General features: G+C 41.0%; 1 protein-coding gene and 1 long non-coding RNA gene across 2 annotated transcripts in view; both read left to right on the plus strand.

Moving 5' to 3' along the window:
* The window catches only part of ncoa5 (nuclear receptor coactivator 5), a 65,061-nt gene extending 54,364 nt beyond the window's left edge, over positions 1-10,697 (plus strand). Inside the window, 5 exon segments of the mRNA XM_034167549.1 lie at positions 2,692-2,821; positions 2,946-3,145; positions 3,240-3,444; positions 9,492-9,583; positions 9,695-10,697. Of these exon segments, the coding sequence (XP_034023440.1) occupies positions 2,692-2,821; positions 2,946-3,145; positions 3,240-3,444; positions 9,492-9,583; positions 9,695-10,245 (1,178 nt within the window). The 3' untranslated portion in view covers positions 10,246-10,697.
* LOC117506515 lies at positions 7,709-8,665 on the plus strand. The gene is made up of 2 exons (XR_004559490.1): positions 7,709-8,457; positions 8,537-8,665. It is a non-coding gene; the product is annotated as an uncharacterized LOC117506515 (long non-coding RNA).
* Positions 10,698-25,214: the final 14,517 nt, after the last annotated feature.

Raw genomic sequence — 25,214 nt, forward strand, 5'->3', positions numbered from 1 at the left:
TCTACTAGTAGATTTCTGCTACTTTTCTACTACTACTTTCTCAGGTACGCCCCTGTCCGAAGTGGCATTCAGCATACAGGTGGGCCTTCTCAGGATCAGTGAATGTGGACTCTTTACCATTGTGTGTCACAATCAACTTGGCTGGATATAGGAGGCCAAATTTAACTCAGTTGGTCTTGCAGCAACTTCCTGGCTGGAGTGAAGGCGGCTCTGTGTTTAACTACAGCGGGTAGAAAGTCTCTAAACACCTGAATTCGCTGGCCGTGGTACGTGAGGCTTGTGGATCTCATGACCTTTTGCAGGATGCTCTCCAGCGCATGGCAGTAGTGTACCCTTAAAATAAGGTGTCGAGGCGGTACGTCGTCACCAGGACACTGTCTTAGTGTTCTGTGGGCTCTGTCAATCACCGGTTTTTCATCCAGCTGTAAACCTCCATAAGCAGCTGTGCCACCTAATCCCTGGTTTTCTGGCCGTTTTCTGCCCCTTCCTTGACTCCCGTGATTCTCAAATTCTGACGCTTAGATCGTCCCTCCAAGTCCAGGCACGTCTCTGACAGTTGTTCAGCTTGGCTGGGTAGCTGCTTTACTTTAGCCTCAAGGTCTGCAACCGTATCCGAAGTAGCATTAGCTGACTCTTATAGACTTTTCAGCGTCTCACTTTGGGAGTCTAGTCAGTTATTTACCACAGAAAATGCGGCGTCACTTTCTGCTTTCAGAGCGGCAGTTTCAGATCTCAAAGTTGTACTCATGACAGCAATTTTCTCATCAGTTTTGTCGCAGATGTCTGACTTAGCTTGGGATAGCTCTGTTTGTAGTGTTGCTATGACGGACAGCACAGCTTGGATGTCTGTGCTAGGTGTGTTCTGTGTCGGATCCCCGCCCCCACTCTGCGCCGGTGCTTCAGTAAGGCCTTCCTCGTCATTAGGCATTTCCCAGGACTTCCCTGCTCATCTCTGCGTTTTTTCGTTGCGAAGTGATCACTTTTAGAATTTAAGATGGAAAACGCGACAGCTGGTAGATCAGGGGTTACACAGGTTTTGTTTAAAAGGTAATTTTAACGTGAAATCTGCAGGAGCTACAACCAGATGCGTCTTATCTCCTCATTGCTCCGCAGCGCCCCCAAAAATTGTGTATTTTCAACGCTTACCCCAGTGTCACGAACAAACTGGATGTTTTATCATTAACAAAGAGGTAAGACAGAGATTAAGTGCAGTCACTTTGATTAATCAAGTAAATGTGAATAATTTGAGTGACAGAGGAATTATTTTGTAACCTTATTTTGTAACAGCTACCTGTGCTAACTAGAGGATGACATTTTTTTGGAATTCCCGTGGGTCACGTGATTCCTGCGGGATTCCTGTGGGATGGAAGCCAAAATTTTATCAATCCCGTGATTGGGATGGGACGGGAATAAAAATGAACGGGAGCAGGCAGGAGCTGGAATGCCAAAAGTAGATGATGATTTTCATCTATTTAATGCCGCGTTCACACTGGGTGCGATCAGATGCTACAAATTCGCGGGGGTCGCGTGGCGACGGACGCGCCTCCTTCGCCCGGTGTGTCGCTCTGCTTTTGCTGCGAAAATTCGCCCCGGTGCGTTATCAAATAGGAGGAGGTTCCATTCCGCTCGCCGGCTCCGGTTGTCCGTCAAGTTAACATGACGGACCTTTATCACACGGAGCGAGTTGTTGTGAAAAGCTCCCAATACAGAGAGTATCATTATTTGCTGCAGGAGCCGAGTCTGGATGACGGCTGCTTTCAGTGATCCTTCCGCCTCTGCAGGACCCAACTTGAGGACCAACTGTCCCGTTCACGCGCGCACATGTAAACAATTAAAAAAAAAACTCCGCTACTTGCTGCTCCTCGCTCTTCCACCAAAAACTGTCATAATTGTGTTTAGAAACCAGTCACCATTTGTTTTATTATACATCTGTGTAGTTAATAAGTAAAATAATCTCCATTCGCTTGCACGCGCACGTAACATAAAAAGAAAAAGAAACTCCGCTGCTTGCTGTGGGGCTGCTGCTTGCTCCAAAAACTGTCATAATTGTGAAATAAAGGACAAAAGAGACATAAGTCCTGCTCACAGGCTGCTACCAGAGACAGGACATGTTCACATCTTCAGTCAAACTCCAGACATCTCCACGTCACTACATATTCAATCCCTGATTGATCATCAGAGTGCGAGACATACGGGAGTGGGATGGGAGTGGGACTGATTTTGAGTGGGAGCGGGATGGGATTGGGAGTCATCTTTACAGGAGTGGGACAGGATGGGATTTATTTTTTTTACTCCAGTCCAGGATTGGGACAGGATGGGATTTTTTTTTTCTGGGAGCGGGATGGGACGTGAGTGAAAATCCACTCCCGTGTCATGCTCTAGTGCTAACTGCTTCAAAGTGCCGCATCAATGGCACAGGTGTCCTGTTGAGATCACATCGCTTCCTCTCCAAGACGTCATGGTCACACTTTTGCAAAATTGGATAAATTTGCCTGACTTTACACGTAATAAAACCGTAAAATGTGGATGTCAAGGAACAAATGTTGATGAAGCAAAGGATTCAGTTTTTTTTTTTTTTGGGGGGGGGGGGGGGGGTGCTTGCCCTCAGTGTGATTTGGAGAATTGTGTTAAATTCTCAGGAATTAAAATTGATTAGATAAATAATTAAAAAATTTTAATCTTCCACACCAGAGGATCGTGGTCGGATTGAAGAGCGCCGTCGTAATGAATTGTATCGACAGTACTATGAAGAACTCCAGCGACGTAACGAGGTGGACCGTCCCGTTGACTGCTCTGTCATTGTGGTCAACAAGGCACAGAAGTATGTCCACTCTCCATGACCAACACAAACCAGAACCAAAAAGACTGACGGTTTCATTTCATACCGCTCCTGTGTGTGTGTGTGTGTGTGTGTGTGTGTGATTGTGCTTGAAAAACAACTGTAGGGAGTATGCTGAGACGGTCGGGCGCAAAGTCCGTGATTTAGGTATGATGGTGGACCTGATCTTCCTCAACACAGAAGTGTCGTTAACTCAGGCACTGGAAGATGTCGGACGTGTCCGCACTCCCTTCGCCATCATTATTACCCAGCAGCACCAGGTCCACCGATCCTGCACGGTCAACATCTTGTTTGGAACTCCTCAAGGTAAGACTATGTGAATGGTGGTCAGTTGGCCCACACGTGACAGGTGCAGGGTCCCGGTTTCATGTTGTTGTTGCTGCTGCTGTGTTGCCTTCAGAGCATCGGAACATGCCAATGGAGGATGCCATGATGTTGATTGCACACAACTACGATACGTACAAAGTGGAGAACCGTGAGAAGGAGCGTGAGGAAACTGTCAGAAAGGCTGCAAAGATGGCTGACGACGTGTTACTGAGGGAGGCTGACCGAGAGCGCCACCCTGTTTCTGTGCTAACCACCATTACGCTGCTGTCGGAAAACAGGTATGTCACGTAGACGTGTTTCCTGAAATAGTTGGAAATCACTGAGGCAGCTTCTCTCTCTGAAATTATTTCACTAATTTACCTGAGAGCAGGTGGGTAGGTGGAGCTTCAACTTCTTCAAAGTCTTATGATTTACTCTCCCTCTGTACGTTGTACATGCACTACTTATATATATATATATATATATATATATATATATATACACACACACACACACACAGTAGTGTTCAGAATAATAGTAGTGCTGTGTGACTAAAAAGATTAATCCAGGTTATTACTTATTGTTACATGGGAAACAAGGTACCAGTAGATTCAGTAGATTCTCACAAATCCAACAAGACCAAGCATTCATGATATGCACACTCTTAAGGCTATGAAATTGGGCTATTAGGAAAAAAAGTAGAAAAGGGTGTGTTCACAATAATAGTAGTGGCATTCAGTCAGTGAGTTTGTCAATTTTGTGGAACAAACAGGTATGAATCAGGTGTCTCCTATTTAAGGATGAAGCCAACACCTGTTGAACATGCTTTTCTCTTTGAAAGCCTGAGGAAAATGGGACGTTCAAGACATTGTTCAGAAGAACAGCGTAGTTTGATTAAAAAGTTGATTGGAGAGGGGTAAACCTATACACAGGTGCAAAAAAGTATAGGCTGTTCATCTACAATGATCTCCAATGCTTTAAAAAGGACAAAAGATGCGTGGAAGGAAATGGAAAACGACCATCAAAATGGATAGAAGAATAGCCAGAATGGCAAAGGCTCACCCATTGATCAGCTCCAGGATGATCAAAGACAGTCTGGAGTTACCTGTAAGTGATGTGACAGTTAGAAGACGCCTGTGTGAAGCTAATTTATTTGCAAGAATCCCCCGCAAAGTCCCTCTGTTAAATAAAAGACGTGCAGAAGAGGTTACAATTTGGCAAAGAACACATCAACTGGCCTAAAGAGAACTGGAGGAATATTTTGTGGACTGATGAGAGTAAAATTGTTGGTTTTGGGTCCAAGGGCCACAGACAGTTTGTGAGACGACCCCCAAACTCTGAATTCAAGCCACAGTTCACAGTGAAGCATGGTGGTGCAAGCATCATGATATGGGCATGTTTCTCCTACTTGAAATGGGTGTTTCAACAAGACAATGACCCCAAGCACACTAGTAAACGAGAAAAATCTTGGTTCCAAACCAACAAAATGTGTGTGAAGAAGTTGATGTGAAGAAATCATGAAAAACTGGTTATACACCTAAATACTAGTTTAGTGATTCACAGGATTGCTAAAAAAAGCAGTTTAAACATAATAGTTTTGAGTTTGTAGCGTCAACAGCAGATGCTACTATTATTGTGAACACCTCCTTTTCTACTTTTTTTTTTTTGTAACTAATAGCCCAATTTCATAGCCTTAAGAGTAGGGATGGGTATTGATAAGATTTTATCGATTCTGCTTATCGATCCGATTCCTTATCGATTCCGCCTGTGAATTTTGTGCTAAAAGTAGGCTTTACAGGTTTCTATGTATTTCAGTGAGTCTTAAAGTAAATAAATATGAAATTGCTCACTGTATCCTTGATCTCTGGATATAAATAAAATAAAAGTGTTTCGCTTTGAAGTTATTAATTCTGACTGGACTCTATCATTGTAACTTGACTCGTCAGAGAGCAGCGCAGCGTTTGGAGCTGTGTGAACAGAAAGGAGGATGATTCTCGTTTCTTTCTCACAACAAGACAGGAGTCCCAGTTAGTAACTTTAATCCGCACAAAAGTGACTCACGATTTCACATATTCAGGGATGAAAGTGGTGTAGAACAAAAAAAGCTGAAACCCAAAATTACCACCCAACACCACGTGCACGAAAATGTTTGAATTCTAGAAGCTCTGAAATGCAATCTGGGACTATTCCAGACAATAAACTGGAGTGAGTGCAGCATCTATTTTGGTTTGGAAAAAAAAGCTTTCCTTATTCAAATTCATTCCAGTAGTATTCTGCTCTTACTAGGATGCAGCAGTTTTGTAGCTTGGCAGATAGTTCTGGGGGAAATCACTGAAGAAATTAACAAATTGTATAGTTTGACCGAAACAAACTGTCATTAAACTTAAATAAGACAGGGATGAAATGGAGGTGTAAGAGTCACTAGGTGTTCACTGGAAACACTTTATTTCTGTATTTATGTATTTATGTATGTTCATTGTTAGTTGGTTTTATATTTTTTCTGTTATGTTTTTATTCAGGGTCTTTTTGTCTTTCTCTAAAAATTGTATATAATCATTAAATTAGTTGTTATTACTAGTATTGTTGTGCTTGCTATTATTAATATATAAACAAAGATAAATTTAAAAAATGTAACAATTTGTAATACATTTGACTCTTAGGACAACAAATGCTTGACAGCTGCAACAGCTTAATGCTAATTTTAACATTGAAAATGCCATAGACATGCTAACATGTTAGCATCGGCCCTGTTTTTAAGTTATATAATACATCTATTAACTTTTTCAGAAGACCATAACAGGTCGGTTTAACATAAAAAAGGTAAATAATACACTCAGCCATATGCTCTTTAGGGTTGTAGCAGGGGAAAGCGAAAGAAAAAAATCAACGAAGCAATGATCGAAGCACTGCTTCGATCTACGAATCACTGCTTCCATTGGTTGAAGGTTCAAAGCAAAGCCGCGCTGCAGAAAAGTTGATTACAGACCCGCTGCAGGGTCTGTAATCAATGTAGAGACATTATAATTTTCCTGACAAACACCCCCAAAAACAACGGCCACTCTGAAGGACCGATAAGGGAATCATTAAGTAAAAAGGTTATTGATGTCGGTGGATCGAATAATTTCTTAATGATACCCAAAAGGAACCGGTTCTCGATACCCATCCCTACTTAAGAGTGTGCATATCATGAATGCTTGGTCTTGTTGGATTTGTGAGAATTTACTGGTACCTTGTTTCCCATGTAACAATAAGAAATATACTCAAAACCTGGATTAATCTTTTTAGTCACATAGCACTATTATTCTGAACACTACTGTTTGTGCAAAAAAAAAAATATATATATATGTGTGTGTGTGTGTGGCTGATAAAAATAAACAGATTCAGAGGGTGTTTTTTTTTTTGTCATAAAAGTGATGTACCCTAAAGGTGTTGCCTGAAGGTCAGTCCACCTGTATTCAGCTATAGTCCACTTCATGATTTATTCCAGTACACAGTCAATCTGGCCTGTAATCGCTTTAATTTGACTTTCTAATTCAATTTATATTTTTCGATCAACAAATGCCTGGCTCGCCTCTTTGTAACCAGCGGTGTATTCAGATAAAAATAACACATCATCACATATGTCTTAATGAGACAGAATGATATCAGTTATCAAGTTGTTCACCAATGAATGTGGCTTTATACACCCTTCAGAAAACCATACACCCTTCGGCCTTCAGGGTGTATGGTTTTCTTCAGGTTTCTAAAACTTGATAACGATTTTATCATATACCTATAAATGATAAATGTTGTATGGTTTTCTGAAGGGTGTAAAAAGCCATATTCATTGGTGAACAACTTGATAATGATTTTATCATATACAGTGGTTCCTTGTTTATCGCGGGAGTTACATTCTAAAAATAAACCGCGACAGGCGAAATCTGCGAAGTAGTCAGCATTATTTTTTACAATTATTATAGATGTTTTAAGGCTGTAAAACCCCTCACTACACACTTTATACACTTTTCTCAAACAGGCATTAACGTTTTCTCACTTTTCTCTCCTGTGTAAACACTCAAAGTTCAAACCTTAGTAGAAAAAAAGAATGTTTTCCTATAAATAATTATGATGGCTTTTAGAACTAACAAATTTAATTTTAACGATCAACCTACGAGGTTGGACACGTAAGAAATTATTAATAGTGACTCACCAGTATTTCACAGTTCCTCTGACCGCGCCTCTTCGTCGTGGCGCCGCTCCGCTGTCCGGATTGGCTGATTGCTCGGGTGGTATGAAAAATATTACCCGTCCACAAAAAGGGTGTGTATTGCTATTTATTCTTTAGTGTTTTATCCAATCATATTGGCGTATCATTTATCGGTATGTGATAACAGTGATTACCTAACAAAGTGGTGTCTTCAATTTCACTCCTGCTGTGTTCTCTCTCTCTCTCGCTCTCTCTTGCTCTCTCTCGCTCTCTCTCTGACAGCCATCAGTGCTGAACGTTGTCTGGACGTTACTGTAAATACGGGTTTGTACACGTGGTAAATGTTTCTGGGATTTTTTTAATACGTCTAAACATTTGTTGGCGGTAATGAGCTTTGTTAGTTTGCAAGCTGCCAATAATCTCCAAAGAAGAAGCAGGGTTAATGTTGTTTTGGGTTTGAGAGTTTATTAAATCATACTTTGGGGACTGCACGGTGGTTCTCCTAACGGTTTACTTTCTTGTGGACATTAAAAGTTATTAGTGGCGCAGATAACTGTAGCAATTGTTTATTTCTGGAAACAAACACCAAAATTGGGACATGTATTCCTTTGTAAAAACACATTAGCCACCAAAATTTTTAATAGGCAGCCAGGTAGGGGTCAAATGAAGAATTACACAGGGGTCAAAATTTAAAAATGCTCCAGTCATATTGAATACTACACTACATTATTTGTCTGATCAGAAAGATTCCAAAAAGGTATAAAGGTAAAATAGTTTGGACTATGTATGACTGAATATTATGAAATTATGTAGAAAAACAGCAACAAGGGTGACAAAGGTCAATGTCAGTTTGTACAGGGGTCAAAAGTTAAAGTTGCTTTAAAAAGTGAAACAAATTATTGGTTAACAGGGTTTTAAAAAAGAATAATTTGCACCATGTATCATGCTTAGTTATCACGTGATGGGGTAACATATCACATCATATCATAGAATCCAATGCACATTGACCTTGTTTGACCTTTACTTTGTACTTTGGAGACCAAACATTCAACACAGTCAAAATTATTCCACTTATTAATCATGCTACAGAATTCAGAAGTGAGCACCGGTGTTCTGTCGAGATGAGGTGTGCCGTTGAGATGAGGTGCGTGGCACCTCCGCTCGACAGATAAGTCTGTCGAGATGAGGTGCGTCGTCGAGATGAGGTGCCTTGCGTAACTGCATATGTGTTCACTGAGAAAATTACTTGACAAAGTTTGCTTATTTTGATGGTCAAGTAAATGTATAAATTGTTCATCCGCACGTAGTAAGGTATAAAATCTACTCACTATAAAGTAAGTATTTTTAACCTGGAGTTAGCTTATTTCGACAGGCAAAATATACATATACATACGTTTATGCTCCTAACGTAAAATACAGAAAATGTTTTACTTACTAGGCTATAAATATACTGAATACAATTAATAAAAAAAAAAACTGACGGAAACAACAAAAAAAAAAAGCGCATGCGCAGTTGCACGTCGAGCGAGTTACATCATCTCCCCATGTGCAGTTGCGCGAGGCACCTTATCTCGACTGGTGACGTCCAGGGTAGAGCGATATGCGAAGTAGCGCGATGCACCTCATCTCGACGGGACACCAGTGTAGTAGACCGTCAGATGAAGATAAAACCTCTTAAATCATTCTAAAGTCAGTTTTAAGCAGAAATGCGGCGAAATTCCGGGACCCTTTGAAGCATGGAACCAAATTTCATGAAAAATGACACAAATGGACTATTTTTCTATAATTTTTCAATACAACACTCAAAAGAGACAATCTGATTCATTTTGAGTTAAACATGACTGTGTTTCACAACCGGCAAGGCTGGTGGTTTTTATTTTGAAATACACAATTGAAACATAAGTCAAGCTTCAGTGAGTATCTCCAAATCAATTTACCGAAATGATCACGCCGACACTAAAGTGGCTGAATGTTGTACAAATTAACAGCGAGGGCTTCCAAACTTTACTATTCTTCTTGACAAAAGGGTTCTTGGCTCAGTTCCATGTGGATTGTGCTGCATTTGCGACCTGGTGACATGGTGCAAATGGAACTAGTGGACCAGAAATCATCACCAAATTTAAAAATCACGTGCCACAAATGCGTTTTCTGTGTGGGTAGATTCGTAACGCCAGAGGAACTGGATGGGTTCATTGCATACCTGAAGGACAAAAGGTCACGTCTTGGCCGCAGCGCTGGAGAGCCTCTCGCAGGTATGTTGGTGTGCACGTGAATACTCTGTTGAGGTAGATTTTAAAGTGTGCTTACATCGAGTGTAAAACGCTCACCTGCAAAACATCAGATTGTTGATTTGTCGTCTGCAGCTGCACCACCACTCCGCGATGTACCAGCACCACCGCCATCAATGCCCCCTACTGGCCATCCTCTCAGTGCCGCACCGCCCAGCCATCTGCCACCAGGGCCGGGCAGCTCGGCCAACCCCACCCACCAGAAGGAGCTGCAGGCGAAAATCCTCAGCCTGTTCAACAGCGGCACCGGTGCGTCTGGGCCTGGGGTCCCGCCCCCTACCGGTTCTTCCATGCCATCCCAGGGGCAACAGGGTTATGGCGCTGTTGGTCAGCCACACCCTTCGTCAGGCCTAGCGGCCTCTTCCATGCCACCTTCTTCTGCAGCATCTTTCGGCATGCCGCAAAACCGCATGGCAGCTCCGCCAGTTGGTCCGAGACCACAGCCACCGACTTCAGGTATCAATTTTGATAATCCGAGCGTCCAGAAAGCTCTGGACACCCTCATTCAGAGCGGGCCGTCTCTCAACCACCTTGTGGGTAGCGCTCCGCCTCAGCAGCCACCTCCCAGACCGGGACCTGGCATGAACCAGGCCCCTCCCATGTCCATGTATCCCCGACATTACTGAGGAGGTTGTAGTGAATAAAAGCCGAGGTCCACGTGTCGCTCTGTCCCAGTGAGACACCACGTCAGTCCGTGTAGTGAATTTACTGTGTGCAGCTCGAATGTAGGAATATCTTGTAAAACATTTTTAATGGTTTTTTTTTTTTTTTTTTTTTTTTAATTCTGGACATTTGTGCTGAGTTGGTTACATTTGGAGACTTCTTATTGTTTAGGTTAGATTTCTCTCCTGTTATTAATCAGAGCTCAGTCTTATTTGTGAATTAAACTTTGAAGTCATGTCGCATGTGTACAGTAAATTTTGGATCCAATAATTTGATTTATTTTCTAAACCAGATGTTTTTGTAGTTTGTGCTCAATAAATTGGACAAAATGTCAACAATTTGGAAACAACTTGTCACGGTATGATTAAAAACTCCAGACACATTTGCTGTAATAAAATGGTATTGGTTTATTGCATTTTGTGCTGACAAATCTATAAAATGGAATGGGTATCGCCAGAAGCCATAGATATAGAAGCATTTGAAATGTAAGATAAAACTACTTTTCCTCTTTTTGTATGTACCATTAAACACAACAGAGAATAATACATGTTTTTATTTTATAATATTTAACTTACACTGACACCAAAAATAAACACGTCCACACTAACTGTATTTGATGTATTTACATGAAGCCCTGCCCACTTTTACCCACAACATCCCCAGCAGTTCCAGCCCCCCCCAAAAAAACAAAAAAAAACTAAAAACACCAAAGAGCTAAAAGGAATGCACTACAGCTTCACTATAAGACCAGATACAGAAAGTCATGATCAGTTTCAGTTCGTAGTGATTCATACCGGTGTGCCTGCCGTCTACAAACATCCACACAAAATGTTTCCAGTGAATTAAAAACAAACCTGAACAGTGACTCGGGTCCTGCGGAGGGGACGTACCGTTTCCTAAACAAAAACCTGTTCTTTAAGGTTTCAAAGCGCTCACAGATGAGCTTTGGGTTGGAATGTTTTGGTAAAGAGTTATATACAGAATGTGAAGGACAGAAATACGGCAAAGATTACATCAGAATTGGATTTGGGCCACAGGATTTCTTTAATTTGTGAACATGGGGTGGCTTTGTTTTTCCCCCAATAAGATTCTTTGTTGGCAGAATAAATATTTGAGTGTCATAAAAATTTAATAAAAAGCTAGATTTCATGACTGGGAACAAACAATTTCAAGAGGTGGGAAATTTATTTGCCATCAAAACTAAGTGGTTTTAATAAATTTTAAACTAGTAGTACATCTGTTTGGAAGCATCAAATTAAAAAGAAATGTCATGACACAAGGATACAATTCAGTTGCTACATGTTTTCAAAGACCAGGTGGATTATTATTATTATTTTTTGGTTTGGAGAAAGTTTGTTTCTAATTCTGTGGAATCCACACTTTCACTCAGTCACTTGCAGTATGTCGATAACTGAAATATACTTTGGTTATCAGTTTATCTGCAGAATAATTGACACAATATCAGAAACTGCTTAAAAAATAGAATCTTGCACTACAATAGTCATCTGGGATACAATGATTGGCCATTCCGAAAGGAAAACAAAACAAAAACCACTTATACCACAAACACTCAGTATATTTTCAGTACACTTTGTTCAGGGTAGTTGCATGCATGCACTGAGTTACACAATGTAACTGGGTTTCGGCTCCGCTTGCACTGCACAGATGCCTCCTTTCGTTTTTCTCACGTAGACCCGACGCAATCACCAAGTGTGTAATTAGAAATTAAGTGCAGCTGTCGCTGTTCTGATACTGATGGGAGTGATCTGAGCTACAGATGGTACCTGTCGGGTTGTGAGGCACAGCCCTCTTACAAAGTGTTTCAGAGCCCTTAATATCCATTAAAGGATGGAGACTAATAATCACCAGCAAATTTGTCTCATGCTACAGTTATGCAGGCGACTGTTCTGATCGACAGCAGGTTCATGGTGGGCTCCCCCCCCCCTTCATTGTGGACTATCTGGTGTTGTCCAAGCAGAGCCGGTACCAGAATTGGAAGCGCGAGTTTCGTTTTCTTTGATCATTTTTCTGAGTTACACTGCAGTTACATATAAATGCGGAGCTGGGTCAGAGTTAGGATGAAGGAGGCCGGGGGTTCAGGTGGATGGCATGGCAGTGGAGGGATTCCGCAAAGGGTCACGTCATATTTGAGTGAAAAGCACTATAAAAGTTTATTTTCTTCAAGAAGTTTGTCAAGAGAAAACAAAGGGAAAAAAAAAATACATGCGTGAATGATAAAATGCCAACAATTATTCAACAGGTTCTTCATAATCCTTGAGCCACATGCACTCTGCTCTGCTAAAAGTTGAAATCAGGTGTTCACACATCACTGGCAGAACTGACCTGAATCTGATTTTGCTGTCTGAGCAGTTCACATTCATGTTTGATTTATATCTCATCCGAGTGGGCACTGCAGCAGATCTAGGATGAGCAGAAGCTCTTAAAAAGCATCTGCATCTCCTGAGATCAAACTTTGAACCACACGAGAGAATGGGTCTGTTCACACTGTGCAAACTGGTCAGGCATGTGTGACAGGCAAAAATAATCAGATTCATCCAGAAATGTGAACTCGCTGTGACTTGCGTTGTATTCCAGAAAGGTTTGAATTCCAACTCATTCAGAAACTGCACTAAACACATCTGTTAGGACTTCACTGATAAACCCAGTGATGTGCATGTGGTGTAATTTCATCTGCGTGATGGCGAATTAAAAACAAAAATGTACAGTGATGAGTGGTCTTTTAACTTCATCTTACATCATACAAATATAAGTGCTTCTGCACAGACACGATGTGCTGAAGCCACGGGGGCAGATTAAAGTGGCCCCTGAGTTATACTTTTGTGGGCTCCTTTTAAAAATAAAAATCATGGCACCAAATTAAAATAATGTGAACAGCACTTAAACACTTAAAAATATACGAAAGTTTCCACTTTTAATAAAATGTCTTTTCAGCGAGGGGCCCCTCAACAGGAGTTTTGATCAATCTGAAGCACCTTGGTTCCCATTTTGCAGTGTGCCCATCAACTGTGTTCTATTAGTAATTCTTGCCATTTTGGCTCCTCCTCTTTCAGCTCGGTGTCACTGAAGTGGATCCAGCATGAGTTGGCATGTCAGTATTTGCTAACAAAAGAATTTACTGTGTGTGTTCATTGCAGTATTTTTTTTTTTTTTTTTGGACAAAAATGTGGCCATGTGTGATGTGATGGTCCTGGACCTCAGGCCAGCTAAACTCATCCTTTAATCTGCTGATGTCCAGCTTTGGTTTTGAGGAGTGTGACACATGTTAATGAGGATGTTTTGACTCTGGAATACAGCATGAGATCATTAGATGTTTTTAGTAGAGCAAAGTGTGTAGGACCCTGGATCCAGATTAAGAACCAGTTTGTCATTTTGAGCTGCGTCAGCTTGCTGTAATACCCCAATGTGCCAGCAGGGATCACCGTGAGATTGTGTGTACAGAGCAGGGGCTCCTGTAGACTTCCACAAATCAGTGGTTAGTGATGAGCATTCTAGACCTTTATGGTCCAGCCAGGGATCTACAGTACAAGGACCTATAGTCCAAGTTCATCCCGGTGACAAACATTCCGATGGAGTAAGTGAAAAGTGACACCTCCAGTTTGTATTTAAGAAAAGGCTGTGATTAAATGAAAAATGACACCCGTGAGAGTAATGTTGCACATAATCTTAAAACTAAGACTTGTCCAGAGTAATCGGAGTACAACAAAAAACACTATCATGTTACAGTGTTTGACTGTGATATTTTACTGAGGTGAAATGACCGTCCTAAGGCCCATTTATCCACAAAATCAAAATCTATTACTGAAGACTACTTCAGCAAGGTTAAAATAGAACAACAATGTAGTGAACTCATACTTTTTTTTTTTTTGCAAAAGACTTGTTTTCAAGGCCATACATCATTCTCACAATCTTTGAGAACACATCCGCCGCACCTTGATCGGCTAAGTCTTCATTATAGAAACGACAAAAACAAATACTGCCACGTCGTGCCATGCAAACAGTAATTAGAAAATATTTAGAATTCAATAAATACATTTCCGATAAATGTACCCGATAAACAGCTGATATCTTTTGATCAATTTAAAAGGCTCAGTTGATGCAGGTTATGTGGACCAACCCAAAATAGCCATGTTCTTCAAAAGCGAGAAGTGACCTTTATACCACCTCTTGACAAGAAAAATCTGTAGTTGGCAACCTGACATTTAAAACAGGGCTGCTGCTTTGTGACTGTTTGCAGATAGATGTGATAAAAAAATGAATCGTATTTTGAGCATTTTCATCAGTTTCCCTACATAAAGCATAAATCAGAAGCACTGTAAACCCAAACAAGTTCTAAGAATATAAAACAAAAAAATGGATGCAACTGACTACCTCAATGTTTAAAGTTTATGTACTAAAAAACAGTTTAAATATTTGAAGTCAGTGTATCTTTTATGTAACAATGCACACTGTAACTAAATGAGTCACGACTTGAGCACATTCCGGTTTCGTGACTTTTTCGAGCACACTTTGACTTACAGGAAACAGCAATTAGAAAATGTTGCAGTACTTGCCAACTGAACCACAAACTTTCCAGTTTCACAGCATCTTGATTTACTATCTGCAGCAATGTACCAATATTTTACCTTTTATTGTTGGACGCCACCTGACTGGGCCTCAGTCAATCAAAAAAGAAAGAACATCATCAAATGTACTCCAAGATTAAGGAATAGTCTTTGTCAGAAATTCTGACCTCAAGGGAAAACAAGATAGTTGAAATATCTACTCAGCAAAAATATAATTGCAACATTTTTGCTGTATTCCCATTTTTTAGGTATTGAAGTAAAAGATTTAAGATTTATCCTTTGCATGCAAAAGACCTCTCAAATTTAGTTAATATTGTTAAATTTGTTTGTTGAGAAATTTGTTAAAATCCGTGTTTCACTATTGTCCAGATAATCCATCCACCTGGCTGCTGAGGAATATCAAGATCCAGATTAAGCAGCAAGATAATTGCTCTAAAATAAGCAGTTTTATTAAACAATGCAGGTATGGAGGGAGCGGGATGTTGGCATGTTGAATTCAGAAATGTCCAACAGAGCTGTTGGACATTTGTACATGTACAAATGTAAAAAAATATGTACAAATGTTCATGAAATAAATGTACATTTCCTACCATACATCACCTGGTATCATAACTGCAGATCAAGTCTACCCTCGCCCGTGCAGCACCGGCACATCTGGCTTCTCGACTTTTTTGCAAGATCAACTACACTTTTTACAGTGGGCCTTTTATTCTGCCCGGTCTAAGGCTAGTATCTCACTGGACTACTACTGTTGGGGAGTAGGCGGAGACACAATTTTTCGACAAAATACACAAATTAGTAACAAATTTTCAGTTGGAATCTAACTGAACTGGTACTTATGACACCTTAGTGTGTCACTCGAATGTGGGCCAAATGTTTCACAGACTTTTGGCGAAAATATTTAGGATAAAAAAAAATTAAAATTAGTCTGCATACATAGTATGCAGGTGCCACTCAAATGCCACGTGGCAATCTTGCGAATGTCGAGTCCCACTCACACAGCCTTCACACGTGCAAGGACTTGTGCGTGTGGTGTTGTCCCACATATTGCACACTTTCTGACTCACTGAAATATGAAGTTAAAATTGTCTCAATATTTGTGAATGCACACAGGGTGATCTACAAATAATCGATTTGCAAATGTGTTCAGATATCCACAAATGCAAATTTCATATTTGTAACTTGTAAATTGGTCTTTGCAAATGTTGTATTTGCAAATATAAAACTTAGTTTGTAAAAAAAAAAAAAATTACATTTGAAAAACTGGAAATTGTATTTGTGAATTGAGTTTCAGCATTTGTGGATCACCAATTACACGCATTCATCGCTTTCCTCTGTGACGTAATTTTGAGACATTCTTTTCGTGAACACAGATCCACAAACAAATGCCGACTGATTCACAAACACACACACACACACACAGGATATCCACTAGATGGCAGTGTGGTTCCATTCATTGAAAAACTTTAAAAAAATTATTTTAAAAACTTGAAAGTTCTAAAAGTTGCTACATTTAGCTAAGCTTTGCACAGGAGCCACACAGCGTCACCGCAGCAACCAACCAGTCCCGCTTTACGACAACTGTCGCAACAGCCAGGCTCCGCGGATCAGAGGAAACTGATTTGTATCTGTAACACACAGATCAGTGTCCGCGGACTTATAAAACTTGCATTACGAGGGCTGTCAATAAAGTTACGGTCCTTTTTATTTTTTTCAAAAACTATATGGATTTCATTCATATGTTTTTACGTCAGACATGCTTGAACCCTCGTGCGCATGCGTGAGTTTTTCCACGCCTGTCGGTGACGTCATTCGCCTGTGAGCACTCCTTGTGGAGGAGTCGTCCAGCCCCTCGTCGGAATTCCTTTGTCTGAGAAGTTGCTGAGAGACTGGCGCGTTGTTTGATCAGAATTTTTTCTAAACCTGTGAGACACATCGAAGTGGACACGGTTCGAAAAATTAAGCTGGTTTTCAGTGAAAATTTTAACAGCTGATGAGAGATTTTGAGGTGATTCTGTCGCTTTAAGGACTTTTCACGGTGTGAGACGTCGTGCAGCGCTCTCAGGCGGCGTCATCAGCCTGTTCAAGCTGAAAACCTCCACATTTCAGGCTCTATTGATCCAGGACGTCGTGAGAGAACAGAGAAGTTTCAGAAGAAGTCGGTTTCAGCATTTTATCCAGATATTCCACTGTTAAAGGAGATTTTTTTAATGAAAGATGTGCGGACGGGTCCGCGCGTCGGGACGCAGCCGACGCGGTGCGGCGGCACAGGAAAAACACCTCCGTGTTGATAACCATTTGTAAAATCCAGGCGGCTTTTGATGGCTTTCAGTGGAGTGAGTATATGAGAAATTGTTTAACAGGCAGGACATGTTCCAACTTGTCCTTAAGGCTTTCAACAGAGGTGTTTTTCCTGTGGCGGAGCGTCGCGGCAGCTGCGTCCCGACGCGCGGACCCGTCCGCACGTCTTTCATTAAAAAAATCTCCTTTAACAGTGGAATATCCGGATAAAATGCTGAAATCGACTTCTTCTGAAACTTCTCTGTTCTCTCACGACGTCCTGGATCAATAGAGCCTGAAATGTGGAGGTTTTCAGCTTGAACAGGCTGACGACGCCGCCTGAGAGCGCAGTGCGACGTCTCGCACCGTGAAAAGTCCTTAAAGCGACAGAATCACCTCAAAATCTCTCATCAGCCGTTAAAATTTTCACTGAAAACCAGCTTAATTTTTCGAACCGTGTCCACTTCGATATGTCTCACAGGTTTAGAAAAAATTTTGATCAAACAACGCGCCAGTCTCTCAGCAACTTCTCAGACAAAGGAATTCCGACGAGGGGCTGGACGACTCCTCCCACAAGGCGTGCTCACAGGCGAATGACGTCACCGACAGGCGTGGAAAAACTCACGCATGCGCACGAGGGTTCAAGCATGTCTGACGTAAAAACATATGAATGAAATCCATATAGTTTTTGAAAAAAATAAAAAGGACCGTAACTTTATTGACAGCCCTCGTATGTCGTAAAAAAAGAACGCTTTGCGATAAGCATTTTAAATACTCAGTAACGATCACGATTAAAGAGTCATCCGGGAGCATATAGTTTCAGCTTGCCACATCAATGAATGGAACCACATTGCCATCTAGTGGATATCCAGTGTGCGTATTTGTGAATCAGTCGGCATTTGTTTGTGGATTTGTTTCTGTGTTCGCGAAAAGAATCTCAAAATGACGTCGCAGAGGAAAGCGATGAATGCGTGTAATTGGTGATCCACAAATGCTGAAACTCAATTCACAAATACAATTTACAGTTTTACAAATGTAATTTTTTTTTTTTACAAATTAAGTTTTATATTTGCAAATACAACATTATTTGCAAAGACCAATTTACAAGTTACAAATATGAAATTTGCATTTGTGGATATCTGAACACATTTGCAAATCAATGATTATTTGTAGATCACCCTGTGTGCATTTACAAATATTAATGAGACAATTTTAACTCCATACTGAAACTATATCAAGAAGTGTTCAAGACACGCCCGAGGAGTATTTGGGCTGGAAATTTTTTTCATTGCCATTTTTGGTACATTCAAAATTCAACTGAAACAAAAGCAACGCCCTGCGACTCTCGTGAGGGATTGCGACACCCGGCGAACATCAGGCGAAATCTCGAGAAATCCCTTGCAAATGCCATTTGCAAGCTGTCACAGCCCAGTGAGATATTACCCTCTGTGCAATAATCATGCTGTTTAATCAGCATCTTGAGACATGACACTTCAAGTGGGTGAATTAACTTGGCAAACCTGAAGTGCTCATGAACAGTTTATCAAAACTTTAACAAAATTCAAGGAAAATAAATCTTTTGCACAGAAGGCAGCTTTGATCTTTTACTTCAATTTATGAAAAATGAGAGCAGGTATATGTGAGCACAGTAACGTCAGTGTTTGCAACACAAACCACAAGATCCCTGGTCAATGCCTTATAGTGCAATGTGCTTATTTTTTCCAAGAATGTTACATTATTACATACATTTAAGTTGATTTAACACAAGATTGTTAATTTTACGCAAGCAAAATAAGTTTAAAGTTAATTTACTTAACATAGCTGCAACCAAAATATATACATTATGTAACACCAACTTAAAACATTTAAGTTGTAATAGCATTTTTTTTAGTACATGAATTTCATTTTTTTAATTAATCAGTTACATCAATTATTTTCAGTTTTGCCAACTTATTTGGGTTTACAGTGAATATAAACTGTGATCATTAGCTTACTTTACATTTGCTAATGATTGACAGGCCTTACGGTGAACCTGGAAAGTATTCACAGCACTTTTTCCACATTTTGTTATGTTACAGCCTTATTCAAAAATGAAGTAAATAAATTTCTCTCTTTAAAATTCTACACACAGCACCCCATAATGACAACATGCAACAATGCAACTTTATTTTTTTAGAGCAAAGGGTATTCACACCCTTTGCTCAACACTGTGTTGATGCACCTTTGGCAGAAATTACAGCCTCAAGTCTTCTTGAATTGGATTGATTCTTCTTGGATTGGTGGTTGGCTCTCACTGCGGTATTGTATCACTTCCTGTTCCGGAGCACAGCTGTGTTTTTCTGTATCTGTTAGCTGTTTAATTTGCGAAGTTAGATTGATCTAGTTATCTAGATTACGATTTGTTTCCCAGTGTAATCTTTACGTGCCTTAACTAAAGCACTCCTTCTGCTGAATCACCTCTAAATTATTTACACATTATACACTTTGTGTGTTTTTAGGAATCCGCTAGCTTAGCGTAGCTACTAGCTCTTAGCCGATTTAGCATGGCGGCTTCTCCTGTCTCTCCCGCACTTTTCTGCTCTGGGTGTGAAATGTTTAGTTATTCCTCGGCCTCCTTTAGCAGTAACGGTACTTGTAATAAGTGTAGCTTATTCATACCTTTGGAGGCCAGGCTGGGCGAATTGGAGACTCGGCTCCGCACCGTGGAAAATTCTACAGCTAGCCAGGCCCCTGTAGTCGGTGCGGACCAAGGTAGCTTAGCCGCCGTTAGTTACCCCCTGGCAGATCCCGAGCAGCCGGGAAAGCAGGCCGACTGGGTGACTGTGAGGAGGAAGCGTAGCCCTAAACAGAAGCCCCGTGTACACCGCCAACCCGTTCACATTTCTAACCGTTTTTCCCCACTCGACGACACACCCGCCGAGGATCAAACTCTGGTTATTGGCGACTCTGTTTTGAGAAATGTGAAGTTAGCGACACCAGCAACCATAGTCAATTGTCTTCCGGGGGCCAGAGCAGGCGACATTGAAGGAAATTTGAAACTACTGGCTAAGGCTAAGCGTAAATTTGGTAAGATTGTAATTCACGTCGGCAGTAATGACACCCGGTTACGGCAATCGGAGGTCACTAAAATTAACATTAAATCGGTGTGTAACTTTGCAAAAACAATGTCGGACTCTGTAGTTTTCTCTGGGCCCCTCCCCAATCGGACCGGGAGTGACATGTTTAGCCGCATGTTCTCCTTGAATTGCTGGCTGTCTGAGTGGTGTCCAAAAAATGAGGTGGGCTTCATAGATAATTGGCAAAGCTTCTGGGGAAAACCTGGTCTTGTTAGGAGAGACGGCATCCATCCCACTTTGGATGGAGCAGCTCTCATTTCTAGAAATCTGGCCAATTTTCTTAAATCCTCCAAACCGTGACTATCCAGGGTTGGGACCAGGAAGCAGAGTTGTAGTCTTACACACCTCTCTGCAGCTTCTCTCCCCCTGCCATCCCCTCATTACCCCATCCCCGTAGAGACGGTGCCTGCTCCCAGACTACCAATAACCAGCAAAAATCTATTTAAGCATAAAAATTCAAAAAGAAAAAAATAATATAGCACCTTCAACTGCACCACAGACTAAAACAGTTAAATGTGGTCTATTAAACATTAGGTCTCTCTCTTCTAAGTCCCTGTTGGTAAATGATATAATAATTGATCAACATATTGATTTATTCTGCCTTACAGAAACCTGGTTACAGCAGGATGAATATGTTAGTTTAAATGAGTCAACACCCCCGAGTCACACTAACTGTCAGAATGCTCGTAGCACGGGCCGGGGCGGAGGATTAGCAGCAATCTTCCATTCCAGCTTATTAATTAATCAAAAACCCAGACAGAGCTTTAATTCATTTGAAAGCTTGACTCTTAGTCTTGTCCATCCAAATTGGTAGTCCCAAAAACCAGTTTTATTTGTTATTATCTATCGTCCACCTGGTCGTTACTGTGAGTTTCTCTGTGAATTTTCAGACCTTTTGTCTGACTTAGTGCTTAGCTCAGATAAGATAATTATAGTGGGCGATTTTAACATCCACACAGATGCTGAGAATGACAGCCTCAACACTGCATTTAATCTATTATTAGACTCTATTGGCTTTGCTCAAAAAGTAAATGAGTCCACCCACCACTTTAATCATATCTTAGATCTTGTTCTGACTTATGGTATGGAAATAGAAGACTTAACAGTATTCCCTGAAAACTCCCTTCTGTCTGATCATTTCTTAATAACATTTACATTTACTCTGATGGACTACCCAGCAGTGGGGAATAAGTTTCATTACACTAGAAGTCTTTCAGAAAGCGCTGTAACTAGGTTTAAGGATATGATTCCTTCTTTATGTTCTCTAATGCCATATACCAACACAGTGCAGAGTAGCTACCTAAACTCTGTAAGTGAGATAGAGTATCTCGTCAATAGTTTTACATCCTCATTGAAGACAACTTTGGATGCTGTAGCTCCTCTGAAAAAGAGAGCTTTAAATCAGAAGTGCCTGACTCCGTGGTATAACTCACAAACTCGTAGCTTAAAGCAGATAACCCGTAAGTTGGAGAGGAAATGGCGTCTCACTAATTTAGAAGATCTTCACTTAGCCTGGAAAAAGAGTCTGTTGCTCTATAAAAAAGCCCTCCGTAAAGCTAGGACATCTTTCTACTCATCACTAATTGAAGAAAATAAGAACAACCTCAGGTTTCTTTTCAGCACTGTAGCCAGGCTGACAAAGAGTCAGAGCTCTATTGAGCTGAGTATTCCATTAACTTTAACTAGTAATGACTTCATGACTTTCTTTGCTAACAAAATTTTAACTATTAGAGAAAAAATTACTCATAACCATCCCAAAGACGTATCGTTATCTTTGGCTGCTTTCAGTGATGCCGGTATTTGGTTAGACTCTTTCTCTCCGATTGTTCTGTCTGAGTTATTTTCATTAGTTACTTCATCCAAACCATCAACATGTTTATTAGACCCCATTCCTACCAGGCTGCTCAAGGAAGCCCTACCATTATTTAATGTTCCGATCTTAAATATGATCAATCTATCTTTGTTAGTTGGCTATGTACCACAGCCTTTTAAGGTGGCAGTAATTAAACCATTACTTAAAAAGTCATCACTTGACCCAGCTATCTTAGCTAATTATAGGCCAATCTCCAAGCTTCTTTTTCGCTCAAAAATTCTTGAAAGGGTAGTTGTAAAACAGCTAACTGATCATCTGCAGAGGAATGGTCTATCTGAAGAGTTTCAGTCAGGTTTTAGAATTCATCACAGTACAGAAACAGCATTAGTGAAGGTTACAAATGATCTTCTTATGGCCTCAGACAGTGGACTCATCTCTGTGCTTGTTCTGTTAGACCTCAGTGCTGCTTTTGATACTGTTGACCATAAAATTTTATTACAGAGATTAGAGCATGCCATAGGTATTAAAGGCACTGCGCTGCGGTGGTTTGAATCATATTTATCTAATAGATTACAATTTGTTCATGTAAATGGGGAATCTTCTTCACAGACTAAGGTTAATTATGGAGTTCCACAAGGTTCTGTGCTAGGACCAATTTTATTCACTTTATACATGCTTCCCTTAGGCAGTATTATTAGACGGCATTGCTTAAATTTTCATTGTTATGCAGATGATACCCAGCTTTATCTATCCATGAAGCCAGAGGACACACACCAATTAGCTAAACTGCAGGATTGTCTTACAGACATAAAGACATGGATGACCTCTAATTTCCTGCTTTTAAACTCAGATAAAACTGAAGTTATTGTACTTGGCCCCACAAATCTTAGAAACATGGTGTCTAACCAGATCCTTACTCTGGATGGCATTACCCTGACCTCTAGTAATACTGTGAGAAGTCTTGGAGTCATTTTTGATCAGGATATGTCATTCAAAGCGCATATTAAACAAATATGTAGGACTGCTTTTTTGCATTTACGCAATATCTCTAAAATCAGAAAGGTCTTGTCGCAGAGTGATGCTGAAAAACTAATTCATGCATTTATTTCCTCTAGGCTGGACTATTGTAATTCATTATTATCAGGTTGTCCTAAAAGTTCCCTAAAAAGCCTTCAGTTAATTCAAAATGCTGCAGCTAGAGTACTGATGGGGACTAGAAGGAGAGAGCATATCTCACCCATATTGGCCTCTCTTCATTGGCTTCCTGTTAATTCTAGAATAGAATTTAAAATTCTTCTTCTTACTTATAAGGTTTTGAATAATCAGGTCCCATCTTATCTTAGGGACCTCGTAGTACCATATCACCCTAATAGAGCGCTTCGCTCTCAGACTGCAGGCTTACTTGTAGTTCCTAGGGTTTGTAAGAGTAGAATGGGAGGCAGAGCCTTCAGCTTTCAGGCTCCTCTCCTGTGGAACCAGCTCCCAATTCAGATCAGGGAGACAGACACCCTCTCTACTTTTAAGATTAGGCTTAAAACTTTCTTTTTGCTAAAGCTTATAGTTAGGGCTGGATCAGGTGACCCTGAACCATCCCTTAGTTATGCTGCTATAGACGTAGACTGCTGGGGGGTTCCCATGATGCAGTGTTTCTTTCTCTTTTTGCTCTGTATGCACCACTCTGCATTTAATCATTAGTGATCGATCTCTGCTCCCCTCCACAGCATGTCTTTTCCTGGTTCTCTCCCTCAGCCCCAACCAGTCCCAGCAGAAGACTGTCCCTCCCTGAGCCTGGTTCTGCTGGAGGTTTCTTCCTGTTAAAAGGGAGTTTTTCCTTCCCACTGTAGCCAAGTGCTTGCTCACAGGGGGTCGTTTTGACCGTTGGGGTTTTACATAATTATTGTATGGCCTTGCCTTACAATATAAAGCGCCTTGGGGCAACTGTTTGTTGTGATTTGGCGCTATATAAAAAAATTGATTGATTGATTGATTGAATATGATGTCACAAGCTTGGTGCACCTATCTTTGGGTAGTTTTGTACATTCTCAAGCTCCATCAGGTTGGATGGAGAACATCGGTGCACAGCCAATTTCAGATCTCTCCACAGATGTTCAATCGTATTCAGGTCTGGGCTCTGGCTGGGCCACTCAAGGATATTCACAGAGTTGTCCTGAAGCCACTCCTTTGATATATTGGCTGTGTGCTTAGGGTCGTTGTCTTGCTGAAAGATGAACTGTCGCCCCAGTCTGAGGTCAAGAGTGCTCTGAAGCAGGTTTCCATCTAGGATGTCTCTGTACATTGCTGCATTCATCTTTCCCTCAATCCTGTCTAGTCTCCCAGTTCCTGCCACTGAAAAACATCCCCACATCATGATGCTGCCACCATCATGCTTCACTGTAGGGATGGCGCCTGATTTCCTCCAAACATGACACCTGGCATTCACGCCAAAGAGCTCAACCTTTGTCTCATCAGACCAGAGAATTTTGTTTCTCATGGTCTGAGAGTCCTTCGGGTGCCTTTTGCAAACTCAAGGCACACTGCCATGTGCCTTTTACTGAGGAGTGGCTTCCGTCTGGCCACTCTACCATTCAGGTGTGATTGGTAGATTGCTTCCCAATGAAGGAGGAGAAGGAATGCTGGAGCTCTGACAGAGTGACCATCAGGTTCTTGGTCACCTCCCACGAAGGCCCTTCTCCCCTGATTGCTCAGATTAGATGGGTGGCCAGCTCTAGGAAGAGTCCTGGTGGATCTGAACTTCTTCAGTTTACAGAAGATGGAGGCCACTGTGCTCACTGGGACCTTCAAAGCATCAGAAATGTTTCTGTACCCTTCCCGGATTTGTGCCTCAAGACAATCCTGTCTTGGAGGTCTACAGCCAATTCCTTTGTCTTCATGCTTGGTTTGTGCTCTGACATGCACTGTCAACTGTGGGACCTTATATGTAGACAGATGTGTGTCTTTCCAAATCATGTTCAATCAACTGAACTTACCCCAGGTGGAGTCAAATTAAGCTGTAGAAACATCTCAAGGATGATCAGTGGAAACAGGAGGCACCTGAGGTCAATTTTGAGCTTCACGGCAAAGGCTGTGAATACTTATGTACATGTGATTTCTTAATTTTTTATTTTGTTTTATTTTTAATA

Source organism: Thalassophryne amazonica, chromosome 3 (genome assembly GCF_902500255.1).
Source record: "Thalassophryne amazonica chromosome 3, fThaAma1.1, whole genome shotgun sequence".
NCBI lineage: Eukaryota > Metazoa > Chordata > Actinopteri > Batrachoidiformes > Batrachoididae > Thalassophryne > Thalassophryne amazonica.